General features: G+C 41.1%; 1 protein-coding gene across 1 annotated transcript; it reads right to left on the reverse strand.

Moving 5' to 3' along the window:
- Positions 1 to 278: 278 nt before the first annotated feature.
- LOC134209988 (ras-related protein Rab-8A) lies at positions 279 to 27,300 on the reverse strand. The gene is made up of 5 exons (XM_062686006.1): positions 26,416 to 27,300; positions 13,219 to 13,418; positions 13,030 to 13,122; positions 2,175 to 2,288; positions 279 to 2,101 (listed from the first exon to the last, which is right to left on the reverse strand). The coding sequence occupies exons 1-5, from the start codon at positions 26,537 to 26,539 to the stop codon at positions 1,973 to 1,975; spliced, it is 660 nt and encodes a 219-aa protein (XP_062541990.1). The 5' UTR covers positions 26,540 to 27,300; the 3' UTR covers positions 279 to 1,972.
- Between the last annotated feature and the right edge of the window lie 593 nt (positions 27,301 to 27,893).

Raw genomic sequence — 27,893 nt, forward strand, 5'->3', positions numbered from 1 at the left:
ATCAGGCTAACACGATAAGGGAAGGGAAGGGAAGTCGAGACAATTTCCAATCCGAAAATTGCCTAGACCGGCACCGGGAATCGAACCCAGCCACCCTCACCATGGTCTTGCTTTGTAGCGGCGCGTCTTACCGCACGGCTAAGGAGGGCTCACATAAATGCAACTTGCTGCGAGAAAAGGTTTGTAATTGCTTTTTATAGGATGCATATGGGAGTTGTGATATGCAGAACCGAAACAGTAACCCATATTTGTGAGTGAGGTTTCAAAGAATAAACATTTTTAAATGTTTGTGGCATATTATGTCAAATTTATTTTCAGCTATCCGAAATGAAACTTCCAATTAGATTGCAGCTCCTGTTATCGTTATTCTTATTTCCACTTTTCAGTATATATTGACAAATTTTCACATAGTGTTTCCTCAAACATTGCCCTGGTTTCTCAATATTTCTTTTGCTTTGAATTTTGGTTTCAATAGTTTGAAATTTTAATAATCTATGCACATTCTGTTATTTTCTAGGGTGCAAATGAAAACCGTTACAATATAACACAATAGAAAACAACCGGATTTCGGGATTTCTCCCCCGTCGATTTTCTTGCGCTATTGAACGATTCCAAATGGTTCGCAATGTATGAGACTAACATTAAAACTTGTCCTCCTAACTTTGTGTATCACATTGACATAATTTACGCTAGATTGGATGAGAAACTGAAAGTATAACTTGAACCGTAGGTAGTTGAAGGTTAATTTATTACACAGATGGTAGCGTTTGAAACAGTTGATTAGCTTTTTTTCCACCGTTAGTGGATACCACATAAAGCTTAATTGCCGCCTCTAGCATTTCCTATTTGTGTATTTCGTTGCATTCAGATCAATAAATTAAGCACGCAGGAAAGAATGTCAAACTCCGTATCAATTCCCGAATTAAAACATAAACGAAAGACAGTTCAAATATCGGTCAACGGTCATGAATGACCTAATTTGTTAACAAAGTTGTTAGATATTAGTAATATCGAAAATGACAGAATAAATTCATATTTAAGTTTCGGAAATTTGGAAAAGAGCTTTAGTACAAAATATACGCCACATGAAAAAGACAAATAAATCTATTGGAAACCAGGATATCAAATTGAAAATATACGAATCCTTCTGATTATTTTTCAATTAGTACTATTTTAAATTTTACAGCCTAATAAAAAAAAACTACATATTTCGAGTTTTTTTCCCTTTGTTTCAGGTGGAGGCAGAGAATTTTTAAATAAAAAGGCAAGAAGGAGTTAATAAAAAATATTACAATATTAATTCAACTAAGTATGTGCAAACTATTTGCTTATTAATTAAATATGTAATACATAAAAAAAACTGTGATCAAGATTTTGTTGTATGTTATGATGAATTTTTCGCCATTGTAAAAAATAGGCTAGAAAACAGCAATGCAATAATGATAGATCACAAACAATATAATGAAGACTGAGATCCTGCTCCGGTATATAATGCTACTTTAAGAATTATGAACACATAACAAATACATCTAGTTACAAATAAGAACATACTAAACGTATAAAACTGGATTATTTTGTATTCTCCTTTATGGATTTACCATTGTATTTAAGCTACTTAATGTGATATGAGTATTGTTTACTTAATATCTCATTCCTCTTCACTATCGTGTAGTATACCATCCCTCTATAGTCGTTTCTTCGTTATAAAATTATGCCTGTTCCAGATCCATTTATTTGTGCACTTTTTCAACTCATCTTCCAGGCGAAATACGAGTAGAACATAATCTTCAAAATTCGATTTAGTTGTTGTGGGAGTTGGCTTCCAACTATACTAGTCAACAAAATCTATAATCAATCTTGATAAAATTCGAGTCTTTTCATCGCTGTGTCATACCGCGTCACCATCGGATAACACAACCAGCGCAGAATCCTTCAATCCGAAGACCGCCGAGCCCAAACGGGGTTGACATTCTTAGCAGGAACATCGACCACCTTCACCGCCACTGCCTAACGTGAAGGGCCCCAGTCCGTTAGAACCGGGCCCATTCTTGATCATGTCCTGGAGCCCTTTCTGGCGATCGCCATCGTCAAAGTTTTCACCCTGCAAAGGTTTTAGAATAAATTAGGTAATGTCAGCAACTGTGAGGAGGTCATCTCAATTCAACGCTACGTACTCTATGCTCTCGTTGTTCGCGGATTTTACGGGCCAGTGTTAGGAATGCTTCCTCAATGTTGATGTTCTGTTTGCAGGATACCTCAAAGAAAGGCATGTCGAAATTTTCAGCGATCTAAAACAAAATAAACGTTTTATTAGTATGACGTTATCCACAAAGTAGTATATGTATTATGTAATGAAGTGAAGTTCGATCAGGAGGAACGTTCACAGTTCACGTATCGAAATTAATGCAGATAGCTATAAACTATCCCTTAAAAGTAACCCAACACCCTATCACATTCGTAATGATGCAGAGGTGATCTAAATCACCAATAGCAACAAGAGCCAAACTAGCAATCCTTCCTTCTTTATACTTCATGATGGATTAGTATACCACCATTCTTGCACCGAGCGTAATTGACCTGGTAGAGCAATTGGTCTGATTTCTAGAATGATTTGGAGAACTTAGATTTTAGAACATCTGAACATCAATAACAGCTTAATCAACATCTACGCACTGACAAACGATAAATCCGATGACGCGATAGATGCGTTTTATGAATGTCTTGAACCTATGGAGCAAGCTATGGAAAGTGCCCAAAGCATGACGTGAAAATGGTTATCGGAGACGCTAACGCTCAGGTCGGTAGAGAGGACTTTTTCCGTCCCAAAATCGGTAGGTGAGTGAAATAACACTCTAAAAACGCTGTTTGATCGATTTGGCGTATGAGACTTTTATGCGAATATCTCTAAAATTTGGCCATACTGCCATTTTTTGCATCCGTATATCATGAGGCTACCATACTTTTATGCCCAGGGAAGTCGAGACAATTTCTAAACCCAAAAATTTCCTAGACCGACACCGGGAATCGAACCCAGCCACCCTCAGCAGGCGTAATCGACCAGCCAGACCAAATGATCTGAGCTCCAGAACAATCTGGAGAATCTAGAAAATCTGCTGCATAAAACTAATTTAAACTGCAAATAATACGCAAGGACTCTAGAGACTGGTATTAACATGCTGGGTTGATTCGGATTGGATACCAGGCGTAGTTGGCATAGCCTAGCAAATGATCTGAATTCCAGAACGATTTGGAGAGCCTAGAACATCTGCAACAAACTAATTTGAACTGCACATAATACGCACGTACTCGAGGAACTTGTGCGGGCATGCTGGGTTTATTCCGATTGGATGCCAGGCGTTTGACCCTCTGGACCAAATGATCTGAATTCCAGAACAATTTGAACCTACAACGTCTGCATCAAACTAATTTGGATTGCATATAATACGCAAGGGCTTGCAGGGACAAGCTGGGTTGATTTCCATTATGAAGTTCTTTTAAATCGATAAATTTTACTCATATTGAATTTGGTAAATCAAAATTTTCTACATTTTAAATGACAGCTGATCAGCAGAAAATGAAGATTCCTAGAAACATAACAAACTAGCAAACAACAGGAAAATAGAGAAGGTGGATAAGACAACAGTGAAAGAATTGTGGAAATTGCTTAGAAGACGCCCGGGAACCTGCTGTTTGAAAGCATGATCCTAATGATTTCTTGATCGCAGTATTCGACATGTCAACCTGGGTGGTGCGAATAGAATCGATTTGGTTGTCAAACTGAAGCCAAACTTTTCTATTGTGCCGGAGCCAAACATTGAAGATTGTGGTTATGTTCGTTTCAGATCCTATATTGAGAAGTATTGTCATTATTTGAAAAATAAAAATAAAAATTCACTTTTGTATTCATTTTAACAAATATTTTCACATAATACTTCGGAAAATTATTAGGAATGCAACTAAGAAGCACTAGTTACGAAATTTCACGAGATTCAGCAGCTTATTGGAGCAGGAAGGTGTGTACACCATCGTAAAGTCATGTAGAGTCTCGCGCATTTGTGCGCCCTCATGCAGCATGGAAAGAGAAATTCGAAGAACGGGAAATGTTTGACAGCCAAGTAACTGCAAAATAATTTTGCTTATGGGATTGATTTTAAAATATCCCTCTACTCGCTTGAGAGCAAAAAAACGGCTCTATCCGCAGCACCCAGATGTCAACCAAGAACATGTACTCCACACAAATGTTTGCACACTTGTTCATATATTTAATAAAACAGATGGGATAAAATTTGCATAAAAAGTTTAGTCACAAAATGAATCATCGCACAAATTTTCCATACGTCTCCATATGCTTCTATCCCTAGCAGCACACATCCCAAGTAACACTTTAAGTTTTATAACGCTCTTGAAGTCTATAATTTACTCTTCAAGGGTATTATAAAACCAGCATAAAACCAAAATGTTACTAGGGATGTTCCATATGGGTTACTGCAACTCATATGTGACCAGATTTAGTCACAAGGAAGTTGCTGTAACCATTTTTGCCTGACTTGTGCTGATCGGGATGCTTCTATGCTTGTCTATGCATATATGCTGCTAAACAGTTTTCAACTTTTTTGGCAGTAAAACACTCATGGGAATATTCCGATATCATAATAACTTAGATTATCGTAATAAGTTGGTATTTTAACTTATCTGAACATGCAAACATGCAAACATGCAAGTGACTTCAACGCTGTTAAAGCGACGATCCCTTTCCTACTTGGTGACCAAATAAAGTCGAAATTTCCCCAATCAAACAACAAACGCCAGTAGCCAGTCGATTTTAGAGTCCGAGAACTACAAATGCAACACACGAGCATCGCGATTAAAAAATTACTATCAACCAGTGCTATCAATGAACTGTCAAATTGCACTGTCGCGTTGCGTCTCATCGCACGGTCGCTTCTACTCTGGCTTCACCCTAGGAAAAGTGTTGTTGCGAATCGGAATGCCACTAGAAAAAAAAGACAGCATACCGATTTTCAGTATGTCTCGTTGCAGTATGTCTGCGCTCAAAATGGTGTACAAGTGTACAAACGGTGTAGGAGTCTTCCGCCGCGGCTAAACATTCGGCGGCTACAAGACGGTAGACTAGCCCAAGACCACGCGCAGCAGCTGGAAGTGACATTCCCAACGGAAGAGCAGTTAGGCGCAGTATCTCTTGAAGATGGCTGGAGAGATATTATTCGATCTGACATTGGAGGCACTTGGCACTTGGCACGGTGCCCCCGGATAAGAGAATGTGAGCAGTTAGTTGAGGAGAAGAATGCAGCATGGGCCAGATTGCTGTAACACCGCACGAGCGTGAACGAGGCACGACACAAACGGGCGTGGAACAGACAAAACTCGATTTTTCGGAGGAAAAAGCGCCAGTAGGAAGAACGAGACCGTGAAGAGACGGAGCAACTGTACCACGCTAATAACGCACGAAAGTAAGGGCCACTTGCCACAGCCCGATATATGTATGGACATAAACGAGAGCCTTCATACGAACGAGGGTAAGGTAATACAAAAGTGGCGGCAGCACTATGAAGTAAAGTGGGAAGGGAATTCGGATGGAACACTTAAATAAAGCAAGAATCGAATTTAACTGTTTTGTTTACAGTTAACATCAAAAACATATTACACTGAAGAGTGTGAAAAAGTGGGCACCTGATGTTACAGTCTGGTTGATGAGAATGGGGACAACATATACAGGGATTGCATCCTCAATACTCCCCGCACTCGCTGCTGGTAGATAAGTCCAAGACCAGTACGATGTTGACGGAAAACTCCTCTCGGTAGGCCTTTCGTCATTATGTCGGCTACTTGTTCTTCTGATCGAAGGTACTGCAAACGAATATTCTTCTGCTTCACAAGGTCTCGAAGGAAATGCAGCTTAACGTCGACGTGTTTCAGGCGACCAAAATCCTTTGACTCCTCTGCAATCCGTATTGTAGATTGATTATCTTCGTAAAACGTGATTGGTAGTGTGATATCGCACCCCAGATCCTTCAGCAGACGAACTAACCACATCTCATGGCAAGCAGCATTACACAAAGCGTTCAGTTCTGCTTCCGTTGAAGACAATGACACTGCGTGTTCTGTTTCCGGGTAGTCCATCCGACTGTACATCCATAGACTTTGAAAACTGCACCACTAATTGATCTCCTGTCTACCACGTCATTAGCCCAATCAGCATCCGTAAAAACTTCAAGCGTTGGAGCCTCATTGTTGACTCTGTACACGAGGCACATATCTAGCGAACCTTTAATTTAACGAAGGACTGAGGAAATGGACTGCTGCTGCCAAATCCGGTCGAGTTGTAACGACAGCATACGTTAGGCAACCCACTAGTTCCCTGTATGGATCAGAAATACGTTTTTCCTCTATACCTTTTGCTAGCTTCAGTCTGCATTCTAAGGGCGTTGAAACAGGCTTACAGTCTTCCATTCGAAAACGTCGCAACATATCCTCGAAGTATTGCCGCTGACTAATTCGCATTACACCTTCCTGCAGGTCCCGATCGATGTTCATTCCAAGGAAACATTGCACTTCACCCGCATCTGTCATTTCAAACTCTTTAGAAAGACAACTTTTTACAGTATTTATGGTGCGCATCGATGAACTTATGACCAACACATCATCCACGTAAAGTATAATGATCACCACCTCGCCGTCAACCCGTCGGATATACAGACATTGATCGTTTGTACTTCTGGTGAACTTCATCCGCCTCTGAACAAAATCATCAAAACGGGCGTTCCAAGCGCGTGATGCTTGTTTAAGTCTATATATTGACTTATGTTTCCATCAGCTTCGAAACCCTCCGGTTGCACCATATATATCTCCTCGGTCAATATACCATTCAGAAAAGCTGTACGGACATCCATTTGGTGAATGAACATCCCTTTCTGATTCGCCATAGCTAGCACGGAACGGAGAGTGTCTAGCTTTGTCACCGGTGAGTAGGTTTCACTATAGTCAAGACCGTATATCTGACTAAAACCTCTTGCGACTAGACGCGCCTTATAGCGATCCGGATTTCCAGTCACTACGTTTACGAGCTTCGGAGATAGAGTTAGGGAGATCTTCGACGTAACTTGTGGCATTCAGAGCGTAGGCAGCATACTCTACACACTCAGTTTTTAATTCTGAAGCTCGGCAAAAATCCGCACAGCCGTCTGCCCAGCAAAATAAAAACTGATATCCCGGCAAAAATGACGTTTGTTAGCTGATTTTCGGCAAATTATTTGCCGATTTCCAGCAATTTTGACAGAAATCTCGGCAAAAAACATGTTTGCTGGGGCATGGTTGTGCGAAACTCGGTAAAAGTTTAACATTTTGCAGAGATCTCGGTAAAAAACTAAGTGTGTAATCTTTGTGCCACACTGGAGTATTTCGCAAACGTACGGGTCGCTGCGAGCTACTGCCTTCATCGTCATTTTCCCGATCTCGCTCCCCTTCAGACTCTTCGGTTGGCGCTAGTTCATCACTGCCATCGATGAAACTAGTGTAATCTTCGTCAGATACTGATTCTGGCTGTGTCTCATCATCGATTACACTCGTATTTGAATCATCATCGTTCAAAGGAAGCATAATATCTATCAAAGGTTTACCAAACTCGCTTTTCGTCGGCGCCTTACTACCCACACTAAGTTTTTCTTTCTCGAGCTCGGCAAAATCGGGCACCGCTGTAGCTCAGTAAGTTTTTGAACTGAACTTCGGCATAAAATTTGGTCTATTACTGATCTTCGGCAAAATATTTACCAGATCTCAGCAACTGAAACGTCACTTTTACTGAGATCTCGGCAAAAATCATGTTTGCTGAAACTCGGCGGTGCCCACCTCGGGAAAATAAACAAAAAGTGCTGAGATCTCGGTGGAAAAAATTAAGTGTGCCTGTTTCCACGAAGTCAACATCTCGAGCATGTAGAATCCTCTTCTGTTCTGGATGCCACACACGATATCCATTGCAAGCGTAGCCAAGAAACACACCTTTCCACGCCTTTGCATCCAGTTTCTTTCTCAGTTCCTTTGGGACATGGACGTAGACAGGGCAGCCAAATGCTCGTAGCTTGGATACATTCGGCTTCTTCCCCTCCCAGAGCTCGAACGGTGTAACATTCGACGCGATCGCATTCGATGGGCTGCGGTTGGACAAGAAAGCTGCTGTTTGGACGGCTTGACCCCAGAAACTCCGGAATCGGTCAGCATCGAACGGGCCTTGGGCCTTCTCGACGAGCGTTCAATTCAACCGCTCGCTCCCCATATACAGGGATTGCATCCTCAATTTGAAGAGCATCTGAATTGCGATGTGACAGATAACGGTGGCGGTATGGTAATGAACCTAGGAGCACGCGCGCAGGACATACGACTTCCGGCTCCGAATCTCCAGCAAATCCAGGAAGATATCGGCCGGCTGAAACACAACAAAACCCCTGGAGTTGACCAACTACCAGGAGAGCTGTTTAAACACGGTGGCGAAGCACTGGCTAGAGCGCTGCACTGGATGATTACCAAGGTTTGGGAGGATGAGATTCTGCCGCAAGAGTGGTTGGAAGGTATCGTGTGCCCATCTACAAAAAGGGCGATAAGCTGGATTGTAGCAACTACCGCGCAATCACATTGCCGAACGCCGCCTACAAAGTACTCTCCCAAATTTTATGCCGCCGACTAACACCAATTGCCAGAGAGTTCATGGGGCAGTACCAGGCGGGATTTATGGAATGAACGCTCTACCACAGATCAGGTAATCGCCGTACGTCAGGTATTGCAGAAATGCCGCGAATACAACGTGCTCACACATCATCTATTTATCGACTTCAAAGCCGCATATGATACAATCGATCGGGACCAGCTATGGCAGGTAATAAACGAAAACGGATTTCCGGATAAACTGATAAGGTTGATCAAGGTGACGATGGATCGGGTGATGTGCGTAGTTCGATTTTCAGGGGCATTCTCGAGTCCCTTCGAAACGTGCAGAGGGTTACGGCAAGATGATGGTCTTTTGTGTCTGCTATTCAACATCGCTCTGGAGGGAGTAATGCGAAGGGCAAGGATTGACACGAGTGGTACAATTTTCACGAAGTCCGTCTAGTTATTTTGTTTCGCCGACAACATTGATATCATGGCACGTACCTTTGAGAGGATGGAGGAAGCCTACATCAGACTGAAAAGCGAAAGCTAAACGGATTTAACTAGTCATCAACACGTCGAAGACGAAGTGTTGAGAATAACAATCCCTGCTATCTGTACATCCACATCGATGTAACGCCTCGTTACCTTTTTGACAATCTGTCATTCTACTACTACTGCTCTGTATATCTTTGCTGAATAAAACAAGTGTTGAAACGTGTTACTTTTGATCGCTAGTGTTCAATTAATTATTATCGCGTTTCTACTCGAGTCTCCGAAATTCCTCTGGTCGTATCACTTTAGAAGTACATGATAGGAAGAGGCTCAAGAGAGGACAACGTAAGCCACCCACCACGAATTTGTATTGGTGGTGACGAAATCGAGGTGGTTGAAGAATTCGTGTACTTGGGTTCACTGGTGACCTCCGATAACGATACCAGCAGAGAAATTCGAAGACGCATCATGGCAGGAAACTTGGAAACTCGTACGTACTTTGGACTCCGCAAAACGCTCCGATCGAATAGAGTTCGTCGCCGTTCCAAACTGACTATCTACAAAACGCTTATTAGACCGGTAGTTCTTTACGGACACGAGACCTGGACGATGCTCGTGGAGGACCAACGCGCACTGGGAGTTTTTGAAAGGAAAGTGCTGCATACCATCTATGGTGGGGTGCAGATGGCGGACGGTACGTGGAGGAGGCGAATGAACCACGAGTTCCATCAGCTGTTAGGAGAACCATCCATCGTTCACACCGCGAAAATCGGGAGACTGCGGTGGGCCGGATACGTAGCCAGAATGTCGGACAGTTACCCGATAAAAATGGTTCTTGACAATGATCCGACGGGATCTGTTCTGCCAATCTTTTTAAGGTCGCAGAAACCAATGCACAATGGTCCCAGAGTCGAATCTAGCAAGACAAAAATGTTAAGTTATAACTAACCCTAATTTTAGGACTTTTGAAGACGCACATTTTTGTTAAAGAACCATGGACTAACAAAAAAGTTTTTTGAGTTTTTCTATGAAAAACATGTTTTTTCATATGCAAATATTTCGAAATGGAGCAAACCGATTTTCAATCTATTGATTCTATTCGAAAGCTCGCACTATTATTTGTTTATGCTGGGAAAATCGAGAGAGCGTTTTATGTTTAAAGCGTTTTATTTGATTTTGGTTAAAAAACGGCTGTAACTTGATAAATAAACGAGATAGGTCCATGGATCTTCAAAAAAAAAAGATATGCCTTTAAAAGTTCTAAATGTGATCAATACAAAGTATCCCTCAGAAATCAATACATAAAAATATATTTATTAAAAACGGTTTTCGTAAGGAAATAAACGTTAGTTAGATCAAAGTAGGCTGGTGCCTTGCAACAAAAATTACAACTTTCGTGATAATTTTCCAAAGCTCTCATAGATGTGAAAATTTTCTCCGCAGTACAAACAGCACGTGCTATCCAAGCATTCGCCGCTAGGATGCACCACGTGGCGGCCAAATGTGAAGATTTGATTTTAACGTAATAGTAATAAAAACATTTCAGTAGCTAACCACTGGTAGCACATCTTTGCTTTCTCCCACTGGCGATACCGAAAAAAATCTAATCAAAACAAGATAGGCTTGTAACAAAGGCTATACTCAAAAGTGACGTATTTTTAACGCTACATATCCAACAGAAAACCAAGCTACTACCATTAATATGCATAGTATCCTGATTTTCTGTTTGATGTTTAACATGGCACACAAAAGACATGGCAGTCTCAACGCGTATGTAAACATTCAGTATGAATGAACCGGTGAACCGAGAAAATGCGCTCTCTAGTTCAGCCTACTTTGATCGATCTAACGTTCATTTCCTTACGAAAACCGTTTTTTATAAATATATTTTTATGTATTGATTTTTGAGGGATACTTTGTATGGACCACATTTAGAACCTCTAAAGACACATCTTTTTGTTGGAGACACATGGACCTATCTCGTTTATTTATCAATTTATAGCCGTTTTTCGAATAAAACATATTTTTTAAAATGCAATAAAACGCTTTAAACAAAAAACGCTCTCCCAGTTTTCCCACCATAAACGCAGAAAAGTGTGAGCTTTCGAATAGAACCAATAGATTGGAAATCGGTTTGCTCCATTTTGAAATAAACGCATATGAAAAAAAACATGTTTTCATACAAAACTCGAATAACTTTTTTGTTATAAGAGATAGATCCATGGTTCTTTAACAAAATGTGCGTCTTCAAAAGTCCTAAAAGTGCTCGGAACAAAGTTTATGCGAGAAATGAATGTATAAAAGTTATGTGAAGAATACCGATTTTAGGGACCGCCCTAACGTATTTATTAAAAAACTCATAATTTGTGAACCATAAGTGATAGAAAAATGGTTTCTTCGGCAAAGTTGCTCAAAATGAATTGCTCTACAACTTTGTGGAACATTGCACAAATCTTTACCGAAAAATTAAAAAGTTGATATTACCAACTTCTGAAATATAGGTACCACCATAATTTCACTACATGGAAAAAAAATCGTCAAAAAATATGAATTTTTTCCCAAAGGCACTATATGTCTAAAACTAATAGTTTTGGCGCAAACATTTTTGTCTTGCTAGATTCGGGACCATTGTGCAATGGATTAAGAAACCAACAAGTTGTGAGTCACAACGGATGCAACGGATGTAATAAGTAGGCCATGTTCCAGTTGGAATGTAGAGCCATTAGAAAAGAAAAAGAAAAATCAAATACATTAGTAACATGCACAAATGCTCTTATGACGAAATCTGATAAAATTGCAGCTCACGTGCATTCATAGAACATATAAACCACCTATTTTTGAAACCATTTAGATTCCACGATGTTTCCCTGTTTTCCACGAAAGTGAATCATGCAAAACAAGCCTGCAAATTATAAAAAAAAAACCTTCTGAAGAGTGAAGGTTTCGTACAAGGACTGTTTGCCCTTCCCTGGGGCTATAGTTCATGATTGGCGCCGAACGGCACTGAACTCTATATACAGTTCACAACTAGTTTTCATGCACGACATGCTTTCAGCTATGGAAAACAGACCGTGCCATCAGGTACCTTCCTATTCCGTGCGACGCCTATTTGTCTCGCTAATATTCACTCATTCAATAAATAATTCTAACTGCAATCGACGCCGCGACGCCCATACACGTTGTATGGTAACCGCATGAAAGGCGAATGCCTACGTATCTCTACACAAATATAGGTACACAATTTTGTATTGCTGTGGCTATCCGAACGTTCTTTGTTTTGCATCCACATCACCCACATGCCGCCGTCGGTGGTACCTGATTTATGTAGTTTACTAACCCGGAAAATTCATTGCAAGGGGGATCCCTGCAGTAAAGTGCAACGGAAGAAATGCATTGTTGTTTAAATACGCACGTAGCCTATAATTTGAATAATTCCATTACCCTCGCATCACTCTAATAATGGTTATCATATTGTCCAGGTTTACATCAAGCTCTTGTACATATGCATTAGGATCTTCTTCTAACAGGAAACAAAAACGGCTGCCGATTGGCTTCGTCCCACTAATGCAAACTCAGTCATGTAATAATCTCGCACAAATTGAACAGTTTCAGGTTAAATGAGTTTTCCACCCGAAGAAAATCCCTCCATTCCTCTGGCAGGTAGGTACACGTACAAGTCGTTCTATACACCCACCCAGAGAAGGCGCACGGCATGAGCCAAGATGAGATTAGCGAAATGGCACATTACTATGACTCGATTTCCTTGTCTACACTTTTAGTGCTTCGTGTCGTCCAAGGACTCCGCAACTGTGTTGCGTGAGTTCCAGGGGTTGTTGATGAAAATTTGTGTCGAAATGGTTCGGCACACCTTCATACCTTGTCTCCTCGGTCCTTGTCGACGGCCCGCTGTGGTGGGTTGCACTCGCACTTGTTGCCCGCCAGTACCTTCACCACGTCCGGCGAAGCGTTCTGAAATGGAAAAACGGCAATTACAATTATATACGGCTGCACTCATCCGGCGGGGGTTGTGGTAGATGTAATTGAGTTTCGTCGGTCGATGCCTACCTCCTGAATGTTTCGTAGCCAATAGGACAGGTTGTTGAAGGACTCCAAACTGGTGACGTCGTACATCAGCAGTATTCCCATCGCTCCCCGGTAGTAGGCAGTGGTCAACGTTCGGAACCGCTCCTGACCAGCGGTATCCCAAATTTGCAGCTTGATTGGCACTCCGTCTAGGTTGATTAGTTTTTGCTTGAAGTCGATTCCTGATAATGGAAAAGTAGTTCAGAATTAATGTACGTCAAAGTAGAATGTTGAATTTGAGGCACAACCGAAAATTTGACGTATAACTACGCAAACTGTGATAGGTATATTGCGTTACAAATATTTATATTTACAAATAATGAGTATCGTTAGATATGCAACAGTCAATCATTGAGTCATTTACCAATTAATGACTCTTGTATAAATGATTATAATTGTTGTATAAATCATAAATTAAAATAAAGTTTTGACTGCCTGCCACACTACAGTGCTTGATAATGTTCTTCACACCCCACCGAATTATCAACATGCACTAATCTCGCAAACATTTCCCTTTTCAGACGATCTCATTTCCCGCAGACTTATCTCGACATGGTGGCGCTCGAACGTGGCAAAGTATCCACTCAGACAGCCGTCACACCATTGAAAAGTGTTTGCATACATCTCATTTGGCGGGGAATGACTACATTACACATGTCCTTTGATGTCATAATCAAGAGTCCTAGCAAAACTGTAAATGTGATATATTTTTTGATTCTTCAACAGTATTGCAAATATCTAAATGAATTTCCCTTCACACAATTTAGCCAGAGTATCGTCCGGAATGTTAGACCACAATATTCGCCGAAATTTGTCATTTAGGGTGCCATCAGTTGGCCTTCAAGCAAGCAAAATAAAATAATAATACAGCCGAGACGAGTTTTACGACGAGGGGACATTTTACGACGAAATGGTTCATGCCCCAAGCCCTGATGTGGAGGTCGGGAAGCGGAAAAAAAATACAGACGTTGAAAATTTATGCCTTTGCATGGTGGTTTTTTTTGGCAAAGCTTCTGTTTTCAGCTCAACATCATGTATTATCTTTGTTTGATTCATGTAGCTAGCGGATAGGGATGTGGGTTGATCCTGTTCTCAGAATTATAGGAAAAGACATGACGCAGTGGACTAGGCAAAAATATTACCAAGCTATATCGTTAACATGAATGCAATAAAGATTTTTAAAGTTTTTCGTGGCTTCGTAGTAAAGCTTCTGTTTCTTCAATAAAAATATATACTGAACAAGGATGTGGAACAAATTGCGATATTTCAATTAATGCTGATGAATATCAGGAAGTTGGGGGCAGCAGGAACCCTCCGTAGTAAGCATATGCGGTATTTCGAAAAATTTCGTTTCAAGTGGTTCGAAACGAAATTCCGTGGAATTTCGCGGAATTTAAGCATGGCGAAATCTGATTTCTTGATTTCGTTTCGTTTCGTAAAATTACAAAAATTTCGCTAGAAAAAATTAGCTTTTAACGAAATTTAACGGAATTCCGCGGAAGTGTATTATCAAAAATTTTGGCTGCGCCGCTGAACAAAATCATAAAGCTTTTTTCAAAACTTAATGTCATACAAATTTTCATATTAACGCTTACTACATATGTAATCCTATTCTGAGTCGACAAATACGTATTTAGTTTTCATCTATAAAACGTTTTCAGTGTTTTGTTAGAAATGTCCAACAGAAAACGAAAAATATCTTTAACTATTCTATCCTATTTAATATTTAAAACGTCAGGCTCAGAGTGTAAATGTCTGAATCAGTACAACTTTGTCAAAGAGGCAAAGCCGTGGCGTGGATTCCTGAGGCCCTTGTGTATTATTTTTAGAGCGCCTTTTTTTTTATTAACGGCCGACTTCTTCACCTCTTATGTCTCAAACCAGGTTGGAATTACCTTTTCAACAAACCAAAGATTTCTTTCCAGTGGCGCTCACGGAGATGCAGAGCATTCCTCGGTCTCTTATAATAATGAGTGTCAAATTCATTTTCCTATCCTAAGCCTAAATTGAATGTAAGGGCGTGGCCATTACTAATGAATTTGGCAATGATTTTGCATGCTTCATAGCACAAACATATATACAAGGACATACAGACTATAACTTGGATCGTCGAGTTGATTGTATATAAGACTATGGGTCTCCGAGCCTCCCAACCTAAAAAGGTTGAATTTGGAAGTACAGTATCACCCCGCTTATCCGGATCTCGCTAGTCCGACGACTCGTTAGTCTGGATCTCGCTAATTCGGAATTTTCCGGATTAAAAAGTATCAACACCCATTTGACCACATTATGCTGTCAGTTTCCAAATTTGTGCTGAGATTTTGTTTTGGTTCATTTGTATGGGTTTGACAGGCGGATTAACGAGAGAAACCCCGATAGTCCGGCCATCCATTTGTCGGATCAGCGGCGGTATACTGTAAATGATATCCTTTTGCTACAAGTTTTTGTATGAGAAAGGAAAAATTATTTCTACATACCTGACAAACTGGTGCCGTAAAAACTTTGCAATCACATTTCTGAAATACAATCTGAAATATCTTTGTGCATTTTAGAAAGGTGCAGAGGATTCGTTTAGCGAGCAAATGTATATGCTATTAACAATTCTCGCTTAACTTTTCAAAAGGACCTAAGTAACATTTTTTTCATGAATTAATTTGAATAGCGCAATCAACAGAAAAACATGAAAGGTTTCGATTGCAGTACTCAAATTAATTCATGAAAAAAATGTTACTTAGGTCCTTTTGAAAAGTTAAGCGAGAATTCTCTATCTACGTATACGCCCACTAGATAGAAAATAAAATCTATCCAGTATTTTGCGCGCGGTAATGGCGGTGTGAGTGCCAAACCATTTGACGTTCAAGAGGTAGAAAACATTGGAACTCATCTAGTTTGCCATGGATAAGAAAAAAATCAGAGAACAACAAACGTCAACCACAAGAACGAAAACACGAATTCCCGTTTGGATTTGATTTTAGCTGCATGACTTTTATAATTTACCTACATTTCTTTCCATTTCAGGCATAAAATAGGACAATCAAGAACCTCTTTATGAGCGACCCCCGATATTTCACCAGAGATTTTTTTTTCACCAGTGGGTTTGAATACTTCTCATTTTTGTGTTAATTCAATATTAGTCTCTTCTAACGGAATTTCGTATCTTATCGTAACTTATCGTATCTTATCGTGGCGAAAGTTTTTGTTTTGTTATTTCAAATTCTTGCTTTTTACGGAATATAGGCATATTGCGCATAATTTGTACTACTCTACCTCTACGGGTTTCGAATAAAGTATGAATTATCATACCTCACGTTTGAATTACACGGTCATCACACGCGGGGAAGTCGAAAATTCTTACCCGAGACTATAATAAACACAATATGTACACTATATTCTCTGTGAAAACCGGAATGATCGTTCTTTTCTTGATTTTCCCATAATCTGAACGTTGAGCCTTATTTCAAAAGTGGATTGTAGTGTAAAATACTACTGCGCTAGACATCATCGTTCATATATTTGGAATCCTGTACAGATAAAGGCAAGAACAGAGAGAAAGCAAATAATTGTAATTGTGTGAATTGTCTTCTTTTGAGACTTGAAGATGTACATAAGGATATTCTAACTATAGAGCTCAATCATATTAAGATGCAGGGGTAATCGCATGTCTAGAACCTCACACTATTTCACCCACAATATGCATATATTTCAAAGGGGTCGTTCATAAAGCGGTCCTTGATTGTCCTATTTAATGCCTGAAATGAAAAGAAATGTAGGTAATTATAAAAGTCATTTATCTAAAATCAAATCCATGCGGGAATCCTTGTTGTTGTTCATGTTGGTTGACGTTTGTTGTTCTCTGATTTTTTTTATTATCCAGAGCAAACTAGATGAGTTCCAATGTTTTCTACCTCTTGAACGTCAAACTGTATGGCACTCACGCCGCCATTACCGAGCGCAAAATACTGGATACATTCATTTTCTGGTTTTGAGATAGCTCAAGGATTATATGGCATTTGCCAGAATCAATTTATCAGAATGATTTTTACCAGAAACCCATTCCCCAGAATGGACCATATGCCAGAATAGACCATTTGCTAGAACGTAATTTGCCAGAATGTACAATTCCCCAGAAATAGTAAAACTCTGAATTCTTTACTAATTATTATTTACTAATGACAGGATTTTCTGTATACAGTATCCGCCCGCCTTTCCGGACCTCGCTAATCCTACAACTCGTTAGTCCGGATCTCGCTAATTCGGAATTTTCCGGATTAAAAAGCATCAAACCCATTTAAACACATTATGCTGTCAGTTTTCTAATTTGTGCTGTTCATTTCAAGACAAAATTTTCAAAACGACTTATCTGCTTTTGTAAACACTGATTCAAACGACGATTTAACGAATCTGATAGCTCTCCCACGCAAACCAACGCCATCAACAGGTAGCGGACACTTCACCTACCTATTGGTGGTGTTGGTTTGCGTGGGAGTGCTATCAGATTCGTCAAATCGTCGTTTCAATCTTTGTTTACAAAAGCAGATCAGTCATTTTGAAAATTTTGTCTTGATTTGTATGAATTTGACAGTCGGATTAACGACAGGACCCTTCATATTCCGGCCATACATTTGTCGGATCAGCGGGGGTATACTGTAATTAACTTTCATAAAAGGGACTTAACTATACATTCATTGTCTTTCCAAACAAACTGTTTACGAATGGATATCATATTTATTTGCCTCATTCCAGACGCAGATTTCATTTCATATACATATATTGTCAGATTTTCTGGATATGATACACTGCGCGGCGTTTGTAGTGTTCCCAAATGGGTACTTGCACAAAACTTCACGCGGCGAATGACTGTCGAAAAGGTACGGCCGCGCCAAATGATACACCGCAATGCTATTCACTCATAAGAATCAAGTAAACGGGGTGCAGAAAGCGCGGCGGTACCTTTCATGAAGGGTTCGCCGCGTGCAATTTTGAGAAAATTAGGCAATAATATCACTTTAAGTCATACTAGACAGGTTTTGCTTTCATTGAAGACATTATATCTACAAGTCTAGGCAAAATGTCTACTTCTAAGGAAGGAATCATATCCTGAATATGATAATAAAGAGAAATTTGGTACGGCACTAATGCTGGGGTATTGCCATTTCGCCAATTGTAAACGGGAAAGCGGCGATTCATCACAGACTGCTTCTTTTGTTACTACAGTGACCTGCATAATAAAAAGCCCACTTGCAGTTTTTCATACAAAATGGACAACTTTGGAGATACATATCTCGGTTGCGTGTGAACAAATTTTGTTAAATGTAAAATCAATTCAATAAAAATTCCGCGGAAAAAAATTAAAATTTCGTTTCGTTCCGTAAAATTTCGAATTAAATGGACCTTGATTTCGTATCGTTTCGAAGTCTCGAAAGTAAATATATATTTCGTTTCGTTTCATTTCGAATCAACATACATATCAAGCTCTATCTGGTAAAAGGGCGAATGTCGCAAGAGAGGATTCTCTTCGTCGACTTCCCCTCTTTTAAATAAAAGTGACAAGCAGAGAATTTCTTTGCGGTAACGAACATTGTGGACGGGAATCGTGTAATGAACATTATACCCAAATGGTTCTCTACCCTACTCTGAAGTAAGGATTAACAGTGTGGCACGGCAATATGCAAAGGCGCGTGATCGGGTAGTAGCCGATCAATGAAAGAATGTGCAGGTTGAGGATCAAAGGCCGGTTCTTCAACTTTAGTATAATCAACGGCCATAGCCCACACTCCGGAAGCACTGATAATGATAAGGACGCATTTTACGCGCAGCTGGAACGTGAGTACGACAGCTGCCCAAGCCACGACGTCATAATCATCTTAAGAGATTTGAACGCTCAGGTTGGCCAAGAGGAGGAGTTTAGACCGACTATTGGGAAATTCAGCGCTCATCGGCTGACTACGACCAATTGATTTCGCCTCTAAGAATATGGCCATTCGCAGCACCTACTTCCAACACAGCCTCCAGTATCGGTACACCTGGAGATCACCACTGCAGACAGAATCACAAATCGACCAAGTTCTGATTGATGGACGGCACTTCTCCGACATTATCGACGTCAGGACGTATCGTGGCGCTAACATCGACTCTGACCACTACCTGGTGATGGTTAAACTGCGCCCAAAACTATCCGTCATCAACAATGTTCGGTACCGACGACCGCCGCAATATGACCTAGAGCGACTGAAGCAGCCTGATGTCGCCACTACTGCATACGCGCAGCATCTCGAGGCAGCGTTGCCGGTAGAGGGTGAGCTCGATGGGGCCCCTCTTGAGGACTGGAATACAGTCAAAGCAGCCATTAACGACGCAGAACAACGTTGGGTATGTGGGACGAAGTCGACGGAACGATTGGTTCGACGAAAAGTGTAGACAGATTCTGGAGGAGAAGAACGCAGCGCAGCCAGTCGCGCTGCAGCAAGGTACCCGGCAGAACGTAGAACGGAAGCAGAGACAGCAGACCCGCCTTTTTCAGGAGAAGAAACGCCGCCTGGAAGAAGCGGAGTGCGAGGAGATGGAACAGCTGTGCCATTCTTAAGAAACATGCAAGTTCTATTAGAAGCTCAACGCATCCCGCAAAGGCTTTGTGCCGCGAGCCGAAATGTGCCGGGATAAGAATGGGAGCATCTTGACGGACGAACGTGTGGTGATCGAAAGGTGGAAGCAGCACTACGGGGAACATTTGAATGGCGCTGGGAGTACAGGCAGTGAATGCCAAGGCAGCGGAGGAGATGACTACGTTCAGTTCAGCGGACGATGGAAACCAACCAGCCCCCACCTTGATGGAAGTTAAGGATGCCATCCAACAGCTAAAGACCAATAAAGCATCTGTTAAATATGGTATCGAAGCTGAGCTCATAAAGATGGGCCCGGAAAAGCTAGCCACTTGCCTACACAAACTGATAGTCAGAATCTGAACAGTAGGGTGGCTCAAAAAACACTTTTTCAATTTTTTTGATGGGCCGCCCTTTTATTCAGTTCTATTTGATGCCCTGATGCTCTGGACAAAATTTCAGCCAAATCGGTTAACGTTTGGGCGGTGCTAAAATCGTTGGTAGTTTATATGCAAAAATGTATGCAAAAACATCCAAAACCAGTAAATTGCAGTTGGACAACACAATTTACGATCCAGAACCATGATACTCATTCAGTTCTTGTAGAATTATATACAGAATGTTAAGCTGAAAACCGCGAGAAGAATAGAGTTTATTACGCAAAGATATTAGCATTTTACTGCAGTGTTGTAGGGGTGAATTTATTTCTTTTCAAAGGTAAAAGAAACGAAATTTGCCCAAACCCCACTTCACAGAATAGCTAATAACTTAACCGGGCAAACTCTAATCTTCTCGCGGTTTTCAGCATAACATTCTGTATATAATTCTACAAGAGCTGAATGAATATCATAGTTTTTCATAGTAAGTTGTGCCGTCCAACTGCAATTTTCTTTTTTTTTAATGTTTCTGCATACATTTTTGCATAAAAACTTCCAACGAGTTTAGCACCGCCCAAACGTAGACCGATTTGGCTGAAATTTTGTTCAGAGCATCAGGGCATCAAATAGAACCGAATAAGAGGGCGGACCATCATAAAAATTGAAAAAAAATTTCCCATACAAATTTGAGCCACCCTACTGAACAGCTACCGGAGGAGTGAAAGGGAGGGGTTATATGCCTCATCTACAAGAAAGGCGACCGGCTTCGTTGACGGCCGCTCGACAACGGACCAGATCTTTACTGAACGGCAAATCTTTCAAAAATTCCGTGAATACCAGGTCCCAACGCACCATCTGTTCGTTGATTTCAAGGCGGCATACGACAGTATAGACCGCGTAGAGCTATGGAAAATTATGGACGAGAACAGCTTCCCTGGGAAGCTTTTACCAGACTGATCAAAGCAACGGTGGATGGTGTGCAAAACTGTGTGAAGATTTCGGGCGAACACTCCAGTTCGTTCGAATCGCGCCGGGGACTAAGACAAGGTGATGGACTTTCGTGCCTGTTGTTCAACATTGCGCTAGAAGGTGTCATGCGAAGAGCCGGGGTACGATTTTCAGCAGATCCAGTCAATTTATTTGTTTCGCGGATGACATGGACATTGTCGGCCGAACATTTGCAGAACTGGCAGAACTGTACGAACGTGAAGCAACAAAAGTTGGACTGGTGGTGAATGCGTCAAAGACAAAGTACATGCTTGTGGGCGGAACCGAGCTCACTAGGCAAAATTCCTGTTCCCAAACCCAATCAGCCTTCGTAACACGTGGTAGGTCTGCAGACAGTAACCCGGCGACCTTGCTTGCCGCTCCCAAAGCACTCCGTAGTTACTGCCTTTTTCGGTAGCAACGACGCAGTTCATCACGTTCCGACACACCGTCCCATACAGTGGTACAGTGCGCGCCCTCGAAACAAACAAGGTTAATGTTCCTAGTTTTTCGTGATCGCGGCGGTCGAAACGCGCTTCGATCAGTGTATCAAGTGCTAGAGTGAGAATGAAGAGTGAAGGTCTGGTGAAAATCGCCCGATGGTATCGTCACGTGCTTAATCTAACAGAAACAAACAAACATCGCCCGGCTGCCCAGCTGTCTCCATTCAATGGTCGATGGTTTGGGTCACGCTATGTATGATAAACCGAGATAAATCGGAGATAAACCGAAAGTGCCGAAAAGTTTGAAATTCTTCTAAAAATTCGAAAATCTGAAATGTGTCCGATCTTCACTTCAAGGGTACTACATTGTCTTCCAAAAGTGTGTGAACACAGTGAAGTACACAATTTCTCATACACCTACAGTACCCTCTGGAGAACGGAGTACCTCAGAGTTCCGTCCTGTGTTTCTCATCACGAGTCAGCCTATTTTTCGTGTGCTGCCCGCCGGAGTTGAAATCCTTCTGTACACGGACGACATCCTCCTCGTGGTGCGTAGAACAAAATGTGAAGGTTTACATCGCAAACTGTAAACCGCCGTCAAAGCAGTGGACAAATGGGTAAAGATCGTGGAATTCCGCATATCTGTGGCGAAGTCCCAGCCATTTTACTGCATCCCAAAAGCGCGTCGAGAGCCGGCGCAACATATCTCCATCGATCGAACGTACATTCCGAAAACAAACCGCCTACGGATCCTGGGCGTCACTCTGGACCGAACGCTCACGTTCAAGCCACACTGTACAGCCGTGAAGAAAGCGTGTGACTCACGATTGCGAATCCTTTAGATGATTGAAGCAAAACTCCCACGTAGTAGTCGTGCAACCCTACTGCAGGTTGGCTCAGCGCTAGTCACAGCAAAGCTGACATACGAAATAGGACTAGTGATCCGAGGATAGCCTGAGACCCTACAAACCCTCTCCCCACCGTACAACAAAATGGTACGCTACGCTTCAGGAGTATTTGTGACCAGTCATGGCCGAAGCTGGAACTCTCCCTTTCGCATTCCTCGCAGCTCAATCAGTATCAGGAACGACCATCCGGATACTAGCTAACAGACAACAAAACAGCACCCTTCCTCTGATCCGGCGAACATCAGATCGTATCTTGGAACTTACGGATACAGCACTTCCCGCCGTCAGTCATTTAGTAAGACAGAGCAATCGTGTGTGGAACGCACTAAAACCGTCGATAGTGTGGGACGTGAAGAGAAGTTTACGAGCTGGCGACCCGCCGGATAGAGTTCGCCCAATTGTTCAGCAGTTGGTATCGACCCGCTTCCAAAGATCGACGGTATTCTACACCGACGGCTCTAAGCAGGATGAAACAGTTGGCTCCGCATTTTACGCTCATGGAGTTGTCGGAACATTCAGTCTACCGAAAGATTGCAGCGTCTTCTCGGCGGAAGCGTATGCCATAAAGATGGCAATAGCGATCCCGAACATCAATACCGAGAGGAATCAGGAGCGTCGAAACACCCGTGGATTCAGAAAATTGAACGTGCAGCGCAAAACAAACCCGTCCGCTTCTGCTGGATTCCGGGGCACGCCGGCATCAACGGTGACACTATGGCTGATCGACTGGCGAATGAGGCCAGGGAACAACCAAGCATCGATATACTCACCCCTGCAGAAGATGCCTCGCGCTTGATTTGAATCGTGGATGAGATTTGATAATTTGAGTTTTTATCAACACTGCCTGAGGCCTGAGGTGATAATCGACCTAAATCGATGATGTATCCTCAACATTTGCGTTTTCCCTCCATATTTACATCTATTTTTATTAACTACCGGCTGGGTTTTCACATTATTTTCATATGTTCAACTCATTTCCGATTATCCTACATACATATGTGAGACCGCACAGTGAAGATATTTAGGGTAAAACGTCCTATCGTTGTGGTATGTCCTAATGTTGCGGTAGTGCTAAAATAGTGCATTCTGGATACAATATCATCAAAAACATTTGTGGATACGCTAAAACTCTTCGAATTAACGACTAGAACAGCTTTTGTTTGACAAAATTCCATTCAAAATGATGAAAAATCAACATTCTTCATTAAAAATTTGAATCCTTTGAGCCTATGATTGCGATAGTGCTAAGGTCCTTATTGTTGTGGTATCGACTTCCATAAGAATTACATGCAATACCGCAACAATAGGGGTGACCTTCAAAAAATATCGCAACGACAGGCAAATGCGTCCTATTATTGGGGTATACCCCGTTAGGCATAAGTACGTTAGGCATAATGGACGTTAGGCATAACGGACGTTAGGCATAATGTACGTTAGGCATAATGGACGTTAGGCATAAAATGACCCAAAGAACAGCCCACGACATAAAGAAGGTAGAATTATGCCAAACGTCCATTATGCCTAACGTACATTATGCCTAACGCCCGTTATGCCTAACATCCATTATGCCTAACGTACTTATGCCTATCGTCCTTGTTGTTGTTGTTCCTGTTGCCTATTATGGACCCCCCTTGTGTGCTAGTAATGTAACGTATTTACTTTTAAAAATTAGTTAATATAACTTAATTTTAGTATCCCAAGCCAAAACAATTGCATGGAACAACTACCCTGATATGTGAAGCAGCTTTATCCAATGGAAATTTGCAGGAAATCGTTGATTCCAGCGTTAACTTTTGGTTTTGTTCAGGGGGTCCATTATACGCATTATAAATAAACTGAAATTAAACTTAAAAGTGACATTTCAATAATTATCAAATAACCCTGCTCGCAGAGCAAGATTACTTTTGACAGATATCGAATCATTTTCCATCGATGTCCTATTGGAATTGCTGGGTAGCACCAGCCATTCTTATAACGGGATGATTTTTTAATTTTCGAACTGTCACTTTTAAGTTTAATTCTCCAAATGAGACAGACCCTAAGTTTAGCACCAGGGTTCGTAATACTCGCTCAATCTCAGGAGCACAGGATGCTCCCTCATCAAAAATTTTGGGGAGAAATCGTTTTTCGGGAAAGAAAAACAGCCTGGAGAATGATAAGCATTTTTCGCTCACTTTGATTCACGCCAAACATTGGTTTGCTCTTTTTCTTTCATATTCGAGTCTTTTCGTGGCATCATCAATGCAAATGGTAGTAGCTCATGTGGAGCAAATAACTGAATACTTTTATACAGATATTATTGTAACTATTCTGGGTTCGAATCCCGGCGCGTCCATACAATTTTGTAGTTGTTCTGCGATAATTCTCGCGAAAAGTGAGTGAAGGGTAAAAGTGATGAAACGAAAAAGGATTTTCATCTAATAGGCAAGATTTACGTTTATCTTCCAAGGTTAACTCTAGAGGAAAGATTGATGGGTGAAAGATGACCCTCAAAAGATTCTCCCTTGACCTGAAAAACGCTTGCTTTGGTCTCATTGAAACGAAAAGTCGAAACCCTGTTTAGCACAATTGACTTAATATTTACGAAACTAGGATTAACGGATGCTCGTTCGACTACTGCAATGTAAAAAAAAGGACAACAGGTAATTTTTAAACAAATTTTGAAATCTTTTTGCCTTTCTCGTACAACTAAGTTGTACCGAAAGGCTATCATTTCACTTCGAAAACGAACTTTTTATAGAAGCCTCTGAGACCCATAGTATTATATACCAATCGACTCAGCTCGACGAGTTGAGTCCATGTCTGTCTGTCCGTGTGTATGTATGTGTGTATGTGTGTGTGCATGTGTGTGCGTATGTGTGTGCACAAAAGCTATAAAAAACATTAGACAACTTTTCGTATAGTAATCCTTAACCGATTTTCTCGCAACAAGTTTCATTCGACAGGGGACAAAACCTTGTTGATCACTATTGAATTTTATAACGATCGGTCATTGCGTTTAAAAGTTATGAAGAAAATGGTACATCGGACCATATAAACCCCATATAAGGTTGGTGTTTTAACTAAATGCGAGAAAGGCACCACCAACGCTAGGTGGATTAATCTGGGTTTTTGTTTTGACACGGTTTCAAAACAATAAATGTCAAAGTAGAGGATTTTTATTATTTCAAGCCTTGTCATGAAAAAAGAACAATAAATTACAAGGCATCTTATAGGCCTTTTTTCGCAATAATTTTCAAATAACTACAAATCGAAACTAACTTTTTATACCCTTATTGAAATTGTTAATACATTCATTTAATCCAAATATTGGGCTGTCTATTCTTGAGGGATGCGCGGTCGTACAAATGTCTACTTTGTTTTATTATTGATTTATTAAAATTTAAGGTTTTATTTCTAAAATTATAAAAATTAAATCTAGAATTATTGTGTCTAAGGCTCTGTCTCATTTGGAGAATTAAAATTAAAAGTGACAGTTCGAAAATTATTAAATAACCCAGTCATAAGAATGGCTGGTGCTACCCAGCAATTCCAATAAGACATCGATGCAAAATGATTCGATATCTGTCAAAAGTAATCTTGCTCTGCGAGCAGGGTTATTTGATAATTATTGAAATGTCACTTTTAAGTTTAATTTCAGTTTAATTCTCCAAATGAGACAGACCCTAAGTGGTTTGTTGAACCCTGTTGAACCCATTGCTTTTGATTATTGTATATTTGATCCACAGAGCATAACCCCTTTTACATCCAGTTTTGGCCCGAGGACTCACTGGCAGAGAAGTTCCGAAACTCCACCATTCCCCAGCGAGATAAACATTTTCAATAGAAAAACTCTGCTAAAGCTCCAATAAAAGCATTCACTTACCTATAGTTGAAATGTACGTGTCGTAATATCTCTCATCGCAATATCGATGCACTATGCACGTTTTGCCAACATTAGAATCCCCCAGAACCAGAACCTTGTACGTTGCTGCAAAATCTAGAGCCATTCTGTATCCTTTATTTTGTTGATAGGTTGTTTGTTTCGAGATCGTTCGCCGTGTCGTCACGTCGAAACGAGCAAAAGCTGTTTCTAGACTTCACAGCTTCCTGTATCTTTCTTCCTGTTGGATTTGCACCACCCTCTAGAGCACAGTTCAAACTGCTTGAATAATTGAATCACCATTCACTAGTGCTACACTATTTATGTATTTGATATCCCCCCCGCTGATGGACGTTGTATTTTATCAACGAATTTTTTTTTTGTCGTTTTGCAAAATCGATTGACTGTTTGCCAACTTTCTTCCTCACTCCTCAAAGCTTGGCAATTCGCCCACGGGCCCACTGTAACCGAAGTCGTCGACGGGCAAGACCACTTTTCACTTCTTTGTTTCAGCAAACGAACAAATTCGCGGACGGGAATCGCTTCGCACAGGAAATACTTAGAATCCTTTCATCACTAATGCATTCGCGATATTATCTAGATTTTTTCTTTAGTCTCAAGTGCCAGATGATTGCATTTCCCAGCTATAACTACAAATACAGAAACCAGAATTGTGCAGTTTTCGTCCGCGGAGGACCCCGTGAATTAATTCCCAACTTGACAACAGTTCTACGCCGTGCGTTGCCCCGCGACTGCTGGACGCCTGTAGAATTCCGAACTTGGCCAGGCCAGCGACGACGACGAACGATAACGGCACCAGTACCAATGTAGCAATGAAAGGCAGCCTCAGCGACTGATGGCGATTGGGAAATGTTTCAGCAAACAAATTTTATGAAAAATCGATACGATCGGGGCGCATGCGTTACATCATCTGTTTGGGAATCGACGGTTAGCATTTCGTCCTGACGACAGGCGATGACGATTGGTGGTCTGCTTCTTTGCCGCGCGGTCGGTGGAGGATATCGAATTGAGGAAGCAAAACACCGCCATCGTATAGACGACGATGATGGCGATGGGCATGGGCACGATAGGTACCTATGGGAAGGATGCTGATCATATTATACGAAGGATGGCGAGACGGCAGTGCATCACCGTTGTAAAATGATGTTAGTAGGTATTTAGTGGTGTGCATGGGATGAATCATCATGTTTTGCCTTTTTCGTATATGTACCAGTAGGTAATACTGAAATGCTATAGGCGTACTGTTAAAAACGAGTTTTTGATAGCTGGCCCGGAAAGCCAAGTGTCATATATACAGACTCGGTCTCATCACACGAGATGGTGCCTCTATGCGTGTTCGCGTGTATGCTTCGGATTTTGCCGTATTTGTCTTTGACCAAGGAATGTAAAATAACAACATTGCCAATGACAACGACATTATCCTCTCTTGTAAATGTTGGGACAAACTCAACTCGCAATAA

The sequence above is a fragment of the Armigeres subalbatus genome, chromosome 2 (genome assembly GCF_024139115.2).
Source record: "Armigeres subalbatus isolate Guangzhou_Male chromosome 2, GZ_Asu_2, whole genome shotgun sequence".
NCBI lineage: Eukaryota > Metazoa > Arthropoda > Insecta > Diptera > Culicidae > Armigeres > Armigeres subalbatus.